The sequence below is a fragment of the Cucurbita maxima genome, unplaced genomic scaffold (assembly GCF_002738345.1).
Source record: "Cucurbita maxima cultivar Rimu unplaced genomic scaffold, Cmax_1.0 Cma_Scf00048, whole genome shotgun sequence".
NCBI classification, from domain to species: domain Eukaryota; kingdom Viridiplantae; phylum Streptophyta; class Magnoliopsida; order Cucurbitales; family Cucurbitaceae; genus Cucurbita; species Cucurbita maxima.
In genome coordinates this window covers 713,073-723,966 of record NW_019272064.1, presented here as the reverse complement: position 1 = coordinate 723,966, position 10,894 = coordinate 713,073, and the positions used below count along the sequence as shown (strand labels likewise).

General features: G+C 36.2%; 1 protein-coding gene and 1 non-coding gene across 2 annotated transcripts; both read right to left on the bottom strand.

Annotated features, from left to right (window-relative positions):
• Positions 1 to 351: 351 nt before the first annotated feature.
• On the bottom strand, positions 352 to 459 carry LOC111471096. The gene has a single exon (XR_002715159.1). It is a non-coding gene; the product is annotated as a U6 spliceosomal RNA (small nuclear RNA).
• A 2,004-nt stretch (positions 460 to 2,463) lies between these two features.
• On the bottom strand, positions 2,464 to 5,409 carry LOC111471089 (transcription factor bHLH139-like). Its single transcript, XM_023116781.1, has 5 exons — positions 5,060 to 5,409; positions 3,657 to 3,893; positions 3,507 to 3,572; positions 2,647 to 2,712; positions 2,464 to 2,562 (listed from the first exon to the last, which is right to left on the bottom strand). The coding sequence occupies exons 1-5, from the start codon at positions 5,393 to 5,395 to the stop codon at positions 2,464 to 2,466; spliced, it is 804 nt and encodes a 267-aa protein (XP_022972549.1). The 5' UTR covers positions 5,396 to 5,409.
• Between the last annotated feature and the right edge of the window lie 5,485 nt (positions 5,410 to 10,894).

Here is a 10,894-nt window from a genome sequence, read left to right as displayed (position 1 = left end):
TTAATTATTGTCTTTTTTGGGCTTTCTCTTTCGGACTTCTCTCTAAGGTTTTTAAAACGTGTTTGCTAGGAAAGAGGTTTCTACACTCTTATAAAGAATGTTTCGTTCTCATTTCTGTCCAATGTGGGATCTCACAATCCACTTCTCTTTGGGGCCCAACATCCTCGTTGACACTCATCCTCTCCAATCAATATGGGATCTCACAATCAACTCCCCTTTGGAGTCCAACGTAATTATTGGCACACCGTCTAGTATCCATCCCTTTTGGGGCTAAATGTCTTTGTTGGCATACCGCCTAGTGTCTACCCTCCTTCAGGGTTCAGTGTCTTCGTTGGCACACCGTCTGGTGTCTAGCTTTGATACCATTTCTCGATTTGTGCATGTCATCCTTGCGTAGGAGTCATGCTAATCTTCTTTGTATCGTTCCAATTTTATCGATGTCCTCTATATAATGAAAGAAGGTTCGATTATCCTTAAGGAAAGCAGTGGGCTCTGTTACACCTACTATTCACGGTAAGTTAGGTCATTATTAATAGATCAATTAGTCGATCAAGATGCCTAAAAAATCATTTAAGTTGGTTTTAGATATTAATAGTGTTTTTTTTAATAATAATAATAATAATTTTTTTTTTTTGAGTTATAAGTTTGATTCTTCTATTTTTTATTTAAGATATAATTATCTTTTTTAAAAATAGCCACGATCTAAAATGATTTAAGTAAAAAAAATAAAAAAAGAGTCCAGAAAAATAGAAAAATAAAAAAGTCAAAATGTTTTAATTTGAAATATGTTAATAAAAAGAGGGTTTATTCGAATAATCCATCTTCATTGGAAGACGAAAGAGTTGACATAAAATTTAAATAATATAAAAATTCATGAAATATTTGACATTTCCAAATATCAACTTAGTTTAAATTTATATATAATAAAAAGTCAACCAATTAAGAATAAAAAGTCAACCAAGTAAGAAAATTAGAAAGAGAATATTCAAAAGAATAAAGTTCTAAAAATTTGACATTATTGCATTTCAATTCATATAATATGCTTAGCTCAATGTTGACTTTTTTTTCTTCTTGATAATATATGTGATTAAATCTAGGAGTCAAAGGTGGGACATGAAGAAACACATTAAATTAGTGTATATATATATATATATATATATTATTATTATTATTATTATTGTTTATTAAGTATTTTTAAAAATGAAGTTATTTGAGTAAAAAAAAAAAAAAAAAGAGAAAATGGAAATAAAGGATATGATGAAGATATGAAAGTTGTTGATTTATCGATGGGCACGATCTCAACGAAGATTAAGAGTTCAATACCAGTGTGATACTTATCGAACACTTTCTGATACTTAATTCTATGTTAGAGAAGTAAAATTTTATAAATTTTGTCATTAAACTGATTAATTCTTTATGTTTACGGGAAGTTCTTAATTAGTGTTTCCTAGTTTATTTTCACTCGAGTGAATTAGCTAAACATAAATTGATAACTTAGCTCGTGAATAAGTTGGTCATTGGCCCATTTCTCTGTCGAGCTTAGAGTAGGTGGTCTATTCTATTTCTTCCCTGTATTTAAATTCGAGACATAAAAGTTGATACCGATTCTTAGGACAGCTAATTTTATCCTATAATTTTACTAGAGATATCAATAAGTTAAGCTGAGACAGAGAAATTTTTCCTTGTCCCCTTCTATGAGATTTCACATCGGTTGTAAAGGGGAGTGAAACATTTCTTATAACTGTGTGAAAACTTCTCCCTAATAGACTCGTTTTAAAAATTGTGAGGTTGACAACGATACATAACGTGTCAAAGCTGACAATATCTGCTAGTGGTGGACTTGGGTTGTTACACCTCACTACCAAAATTTACCCAAGTTCTACCCAAACAAAAAAAAAAAAAAAAAAAAAATGCTACGAGTGTACTTAACCCTAACGACTTGTTACATAGACGACGTCTCCACATTGTCTCGGTTCATTTATACATAGATTTTGAGCTATTTAAAAGAGAAAAAGTAGCGTGAGATTTTGTAGTTATTTAATCATTATTCATAGCAAATTTTTTCTTGCCGTGGATTAGTGTAGCCATAAATTTTTATGGTTGATTTGGTTGAACGGATTTTATTATTGGATTCCCCAAAATTTTCCTTTCTCGAGCTCGATGGAACATAATATGAACTTGTAGTTATAAAAAAAGTTGTAGAAAAAATGAACTCAAAATTAAGAACCGATCAACTTGTTCATGGAGATCATCATACAAAGAATGAACAACATCACCATCACTTTCTTTTATGTACAGTTTAATCTCAAAGTTCTCGAGTCGAATCGAATTTCCTCTATCGAACTCATTGATCCATTGTTCATGACAAACTTAATGAAAAGAATCTATCAAAAAGTCTTATTATTATAGGTAAAACACATTAATTCCCACAAAGATGAACACTTTCCCATCTTCTTTGTTTGATCATAACACTTTCGGTGTGTTCGGGGTCGGATTAAGCCCGATATCCATTCCGTTGTAAGCGATCGGAGCATACATCCATAAATCATCCGAGCTTAATAGCTGCAATAATCATTTATAATGAAGATGTCAATAAAGAACCAAAAAAATCAAAACTTTCTTGATTTTGTTTTGTTTGTAAATGACCTTGATTTGAAGCTGTAGAAACTTCACATATTGAACAGCTTCCTCAAGCATTGTGCTGATATCAACCTACATATCCCATAACAGACAAGAATATAATTCAAAACATGTTTTTCCAACATGAAACTAGATATTGTTTTTTTTGTACTTTTTCTTCAAGTTTTTAAAACGCATCGGCTTGGAAGCAGTTTCCACACCTTTATAAAAAAAAATGTTTTGTTCTCCTCCCCAACCTATGTGAGATCTCACAACCTACCCCCTTTCGGGGCTCATCGTTCTCACTGACACTTGTTCCCTTTTCCAATGATGTGGTACCCCCAATCCAACCCCTTTGGGGCTCAGCCTTCTTGCTACCAACAACCGAAACCCATCGTTAGCATATATTGTTTTCTTTGGGCTTTCCCTTTCGACCTTCCCTCCAAGGTTTTTAAAACGCGTCTGCTAGGAAGAGGTTTCCACACACTTATAAAGAATGTTTCGTTCTCCTCCCCAATCGATGTGAAATCTCACAATCCACCCCCCTTCGGGGCCTCAGCGTTCTTGCTAGCACTTGTTTCCTTCTCTAATCAATGTGGGACCCTCAATCCACCCTCTTCGAGGCTCAACCTCCTCGCTACCACATCGCCCCGTGTTTGGGTCTAATACTATTTGTAACAGCTCAAGCCTACCGTTAGCAAATATTGTCCTTTTTGGGCTTTTCCTTTCCGGTTTCGCCTTAAGGTTTTTAAAACGCGTCTGCTAGGGAAAAGTTTTCACACTTTTATAAATAATGTTTCCTTCTTTTCCCTAACCGACATGGGATCTCACAAAACATCAAGGTTTTTCTTTGTATTTTTTAAGGTAATTTTCATATTATGTCTTACCTTTGTTCCATTTGGGACAAGAGTCTGTAAGATTTTCAACCTCTCATTGATTCTTTCTCTTCTTCTCTGTAATAAAACAATATTACAGATGAATTTACTTTTCATTTCCAATAAAGTTTTTATTTTTTAAGGTTTTTCCCATTGTCTTACCCTTGCATAGAGGCTTTGTGGATCAGTAGCTGAACCTCTGCTGGCTCGGGATTTGGTCGGCCCGTTCGGACTCGGTCCCGAGTTATTAACTCCTCCGTTCAGCTCGAGCGAGGCATTGGATTCGTCTTCCGAGCAATAGCTGCTTGTGCTTTGCCTGTTATGGGCAGCATTATTGCCATCTTCTTCAGTGATAAGCTTCTGAGTTTTCTTTGACTTCTCATTCCTCCTCTTCTGTAACTAAAGTTCAAGTAGAGTAATGAATCAGCCATGATGCCAAAAACTACAACAAATCTGAATTCAAGACCTCCTAGACTATTATAAAAGAATATATATACTTGGACTCACTAAAAAAACGGGACAGAATTTGTGAGATCCTACCTTGATTGGTGAGGAGAACGAAACATTTTTTATAAAGGTGTGGAAATCTGTTCCTAACAGACGCATTTTAAACACATTGAGGGGAAACTTGAAAAAGAAAGCCCAAAGAGGACAATATATGCTAGTGGTGGACTTGAGCAGTTACAAATAGTATCAGAGCTAGACACCGGGCAATGTGTCAGAAAGGAGGCTGAGCCCTGAAAAGGGGTGGACACGAGGTGGTGTGTCAGCAAGGACGTTGGGCCTTGGGGGTGAATTGGGGGTCCCACATTGATTGGAGAAGGGAACGAGTGCTAGCGAGGATGTTGGGCCCTGAAGGGGGGTGGATTGTGAGATCTCATATCGGTTGGAGAGGAGAACGAAAGATGAGGCTGAGCCTTGAAGGGGAGTGAACACGAGGTGGTGTGCCAGTAAGAACGCTGGACCTCGAAAGGGGTGGATTGAGGGTCTCACATTAATTGGAGAAGGGAACAAGTGCCAGCGAGAACGCTGAGCCCTGAAAGGGGTGAATTGTGAGATCCCACATCGGTTGGAGAGGAGAACGAAGCATTCTTTATAAGGGTGTGGAAACCTCTCACTAACGGACACGTTTTAAACCCCTTGAGGGGAAGCCCAAAAAAGAAAGCCAAAAAAGATAATATCGGCTAATAGTAGTTTGAGCTATTACAAATGGTATCAGAGCTAGACACCAAGCGATGTGCCAGCGCGGAGGCTGAGTCCTGAAAGGTGTGGACACGAGGGGGTGTACCAACTAGGACGTGGGCCCTAAAGGGGGTGGATTGGGGGGTCCCACATCGATTGAAGAAGGAAACGAGTGCCAACGAGGATGTTGAGCCTCAAAAAGAGTAGATTGTGAGATCTCACATTGATTAAAGAGAAGAACGAAACATTTTTTATAAGGGTGTGGAAACCTATCCCTAGATACACGTTTTAAAAACCTAACGGTGGGCTCATAAACTTTCGATTTCATCAAATTACACGTCAAATAACATGAATCAATAATTAGGCAAATACAAAATACTTACATCCCCAGATCCCCTTGATCTTTTCTTGCAATTGATATCACGTGGGTTACCGCCCTCTTCTCCCAGAACAGCTTCTATATTCATGGAGTCCTCATGATCTTCAAGCTGGAATCCGCCATTGTTATTGTTCCCAAGCTCTCCCAAGCTAAAATCATGATTATCCATTGGATTGCAATAATAATAATTATCATTATCATTATTTTCAGAACCAGAGAACAACAATTGGCTGCAATAACTTCCACCACTGAACTCACTACTCTCTTGTGAAACCCTATAAAAGCTTGAACAAGAAGCTGGTTCACAAGGAGGTTGATGAAGATCATGAAGGTTAGCCATGAAAGGGTCGGGCGGTGCGAAGAGCTGAGCCACGAACATCGCTTCTTCTTCATCGGCTGTGAAGGCTCCATTGAGAGAGCTCCATTGATCATCTCCCTCTGCAATGGGGGCTGTGAGATGAGCCATTTATGAAGGAGATAGGGCTGTGTTTGTTTGGATGTGAGGGATATATATATTTATAGGGAGTTTTTGTGTGATGGAGTTGACTTTGGATGGTTTAAGAAATTGAGAGATTTCCCAATTATTACTTTGTTGAAAAGGTCTAATCTTTTTGGTTACCGAGATACTCATTTGCTTGCTCGAACTATATATTTAAAGCAAGGATAAGCTAAACGAGCAAGTCGTTCAAGTTTATAAAGTCGGAAGTTCGAAAAAATCATTAGATTTTCCCGTGTCTAACTTGGTACACTTTTGGTAGTAGCTATTGTGTTTTGGTTGTAGTTGTTAGTGTCGTGTTTGACCTCATTGTCGTTCATTTTTTCTTCGTCCTTGGCAGGTATAGTAAGCTAGTTCATTAGTACACAACACTCCTCGATCGGGTGGGGGAAAAACTAAAAACAAAAACGTAGTGGATGAGCAACAAGTACCAAGAAAACGTAGTAGCCTAGTCGCGGGGGGAGATATATAGTGCAAAATCGAGTGGAAAATTACGCCTCAAAATCAAGCCTGAAAAACGAAACTTTTGAAAGGTCCTACTGATTAACCCACTAAAGCCATGAAAGTGACCTTTTGGATTAGAAAAATGACCTTTGAGACCCAAACCTTAGTTGATCGAAGAGCAGCTAGCAAAGGAGCAAAGTCAGGATGAACAAGAAAATAGCTATAGACAGATGAAAAGACCCGAGACCTAAGACCGATTTCCATAAACATATGAAAACTCGAATTAGATCTGGACTCTTTTGTCCAATTTGGAAAGTTGCTTTCGTTGATGACTCGACCAGTTTAATAACCATTTAATTTTTAGTTCTTTATTTATTGTCTATACGTGAGACATCTAACCAATTTTTGATGCTCGTCGAAAACATGAGTTTCCAAACTTTTCTCCCGGATAGTAGAATTGCCTCAAACAAATTCTATCACCCGGTTGTTTTCGTGTCTCCCTATTTGTTCCCTCGATATTACGACGTTACAGTTTCATCACCATGAAAGTATGAAAGGAAGATCGTCATAGGAAGAAAACTATCTCATTAAGTCGAAATCTTAAATTTCTTCTTCGTCAAAGTTCATCAATTTTTGTTGCATCTGTGTAGATTCGGGTTAGTAAATAATTAGTAACTCTAGTCTATGCCAACCACGTATGTGACTCTACTATTGACATGGTTGGATGAATCGTGGTCCATTCATGTTTCGTATTTTATGACTGTATTGACATGAGTTATGTTATGTAATGTTATGACTTATGTTATGCCATGACTACGTGATGATGTATTATAACTTATGTTATGCTGTGATATGTCACGCACACCGTGTCAGCATGATTCTTTTTTAGACTCTGAAATGTTGATACGCCAAGAATGTATTCATGAAAAATGTTTACGAAAGAATGAATGTATGATCTGAATTTTATATGTTTTGAAGTTACGTGGACCTCATGCATTCTTTATGTGTCATATGCTTCGAGATACTTTTTCATTATGATTAGTACAAACACGTACCTTACGACATTAATGTTCGTCATGACATTATGATTCAATATTGTGCACACCATAATACTATGCGAGCTTCTTTCCCTCCATGGTTCCGGCTGTGTGAGTTTGCGGAAGTTAAAAGGCAGGTCTAGGGGATATGTAAACGCCCGTTTAGTGGGTCCATGTGTGCATACATGGGTCGCGTATAAAGAAATACTACACATACAATTTTAGCCCGGACTTAAAAGTAGAGTTCAAGGCTATGAAATGTTATGTTACGAAAGGATAGGTCTCAAGCCACGTAAAGATAGCCGCAACCGAAGAAAAATTAATTAAAATAAATTAGGTGAACCAAAAAGTCTTGCAACTAAATAAACTAATGTATGATGGAATTATTTTATAAATCATAACATAAATTAATTACAATTACTATTTTCCTTATCTGTTTTAGTTGTTTTACGGTTTTGTCCTTTTTCTATAATTCTCTTTAATACTTTTTTTTATGGAACACGACATTCCGACATGAATCCCTCGTGTGTCTTGTCTGTCCCCTTGACATTTCAAAGGAATGTGAAACACAACAAAGTAACGACAGCTCACCTAATTTCACCTTAATTTAACAAATTTATGACTCGGATGTTCGAGTAAAGGAAATGTATATACGATAATTAAGAAATATTTTTAAAAATTGAGAGACACTATCTATACTAAAGTACTCTTTTCTTTTCGGTAGCTCAATTATAAAAAGTTTAAAGTTAAGCATGCTTGACTTAGAACAATTCTATGTCGGGTGATCGACCTTCTATGAGTCTTTCTAAGAAGCATATGAGTGATAACAAAACATCTTAAAATAACTCGGGTAAAATAAGAACAACTCCCACATTCAAATCGCCCCTTTTCTCATTCGCAAGAACTTGTTTCAGTTGCATATCATAAGGAATTCGAACAACTGCTTCAAATACAGTATCAGGAAGTACCGCTTGTGGAACCTCGATATCCACGGGCTTATTAGCTAAATGGCAGTTGGCGCAGACAATACGGTTGGTTGCTTCTCGTGGATTTTCATAACCCTTCTGTGCAAAAATGGGATATGTGTTAGTTAGGGGGATAATTCTCACTCATAGAAGAAGTTAAAAACAAATAAATATCGTGCATGGGATGTTGTAAAATATCGGAACCATCAGAGGATAAAAATATGGAATGAAAAATAAATCTTATTCATTGGTTAGCGGAGAAGTCCAACCGACGTCCACCCCCTTACAGGCCCAATGTCCTCACAATCCACAATCCACCCCCTTAGGGGCCAGCATTCTCGCGGGCACAATGTCTAGTGTCTGACTCTTATACCATTTGTAACAGCTCAAGCCCACCGCTGACCCGTTACGTATCGTCATCAGTCTCACCGTTTTAAAATGCACCCTTATAGACAATGTTTCGTTCTACTCTCCAACGGTTAGGGTATCTCACAACAAAATATCTCAACCTGACCCAACTCAACCCAACCTACGAACACTCTTAAGTATCATATCTTTAAGATTACTCTCATTCAAATGTTTTTTCGATCCATTCACGAGCCAAACCATGAATCAAAAAAGGATATTTAAAAAAAATAATAAAGAAAAAAGAAAAAGAATGAGGGAATAAAATCTTGGTAAGACCAAAATGAAAATAAAATAATAATTGAACATTCCATCACAAATAGAATGGATTTGATCCTCTCTTTTGCATGAACTATTCAATCTCTATTATTGCTTCCTTCCTTCCTCTCCACAACTTCTCCATCATATTCCCTTTTTAAATTATGAACGAGATTTTGAGTATCGCGTGTCTACCATTTCACCACCAAGACATCTTGAAAGTGAATCATATACCATGAATATGCTATCTATCTAGTGTGATGTATGGAATATATGACAACGGTGGAGTGTTAGAGTATTTCTATTGCTCGGTCATGTCATATAGGTTCGAGTCGGACATCCAATTGCTTCGATTTGAATTATCTGGAAGATGTCTTACTATTATATTAAAAAAAATGGACAATCAAACCTATTTCTCGATTCAATAGAAGCTCAAGAGATGAATAGGATCCCAAATAACGAGAGATATGTAAAAAACAGGTCCGTACGCCTATTCCTAATCCGTCTTCTTCTTTCTCGAGTTTCTCTTTACCTACGAAATCATTTATAAAGAACGAATTAAAATATCTATTATATAATTGAATTATCAATGATCTGGCACATAAACTTGAGTTGGATAAACACTAAGTCATTATGTAATAAACTCTCCGTTAGGTGTAATTTTGGTTTATTTATGTATCCCTTCTTTACTCGAATATCATATGTCCATTACCTTCCGCCCTGATTCTTTCTTAAATCATATCTTATATAGATAGATTTGCTCTAATACCACTTGTAACGTTCCATACCTATCTAGCTACTCTCCTTCTTCATTTCCATTTTTCTTCGGCTCGAGAAAGGTAAGAAGAAGTTAGGCAAAGAAGTTCTCGAACTTGAAACCCTACAACCTTAGCTAAAAGCTCCAAATCGACTTCGAGGACTGTCATTTCCTTCACCAAAGTTGTCGTAAATCAAAGTCATTGATTAACCGCGATGAATTTAGGAGAAAAAAGAAGTTAAAGAGATGGATAACTATTTGATTTTTTTTTTTTTTTTTTTTAATTTGTAATGGATTTTTTTAACTAGATTTTAAAAATATGATTTATTTTATTTTGATTTGAGATTGGATCTACCATTTCTTTAATTTTGCGAATATATTCTTATTTTATTTAGGTTTTTATAATTTCAAATTCTAAATTACATGTGATAGATATTTTAGAGGAGAATGTAACGCTCGGACTCTACGGTAAGAATTTGAATTTTGAATTTGGTACTTAATGGCCTCGACATTCTTCCTCGTTCGACATAGTCATATTACCTTAGCTTGGAATAACTATACGTTTGTGAGATCTTACATTGGTTGGAGAGGGGAACGAAACATTCCTTATAAGAGTGTGAAAACATCTCCCTAGCAGATACGTTTTAAGACCGTGAGATTGACGATGATACGTAATGGGCCAAAACGGACAATATTTGCTACCGGTGGGTTTGGGTAATTTGGGTTGTTACAATGTTCGATAGCTTATTTAGAATTTTTCTAGAAAGCATGTGAGTGAAGACAAAATGCGTTAGAAGGAACCCGTGTTGATTGATTTATGGATAAAAGACATTGAAATGAGGTAACTCTTGAGTTTTTATGATTGAGACACTGAAAAGTAAAGTGTTCATTGTCGGTATTACGATTCTTTTAAGTAGTTCTTAACCTTCGTTTTCTCGTAATCACTCTCGGTCGAATGTGATTTCGAGTTATTCATGAATGTCTTTTGTACACAAGCACAGTGGGGAGAGATTTAAACCTCTAGACCGGTTAGTCGAAAATGTATATTTTAATCGTTGAGATATGCTCATATTGACACATACAAATTGTTATATCGAAAAAATGTACTTAATTGTCTATATCAATGACTTAATCCTAGAAAATTCACAGATAAACCTGTTTTTCTTGGAGCAATTTTATGTTGGGTGACCCATGAAAATTTTCTAAGATGCACGTGAGTGAAAACAAAATATACTGAAATGACTCATATTGGCCTGTGGGGATAGTCTCCGCTCTTAAAGCGAAGAGTAAGTAACGTCATCATGTCGCATGGGATGTAGAGGATTACCAGATCCGAATTTCGGATAGTAACAAAAAATTATCCGTAGATTTTATCTTTTATTTAAAAAATATCCTTAAACGTTTATAAATTGCAATATTACTCTTAACTTTTCATAAATGTTTCAAAATTACCGAGCAAAAGTCCTTAAAAAACTAA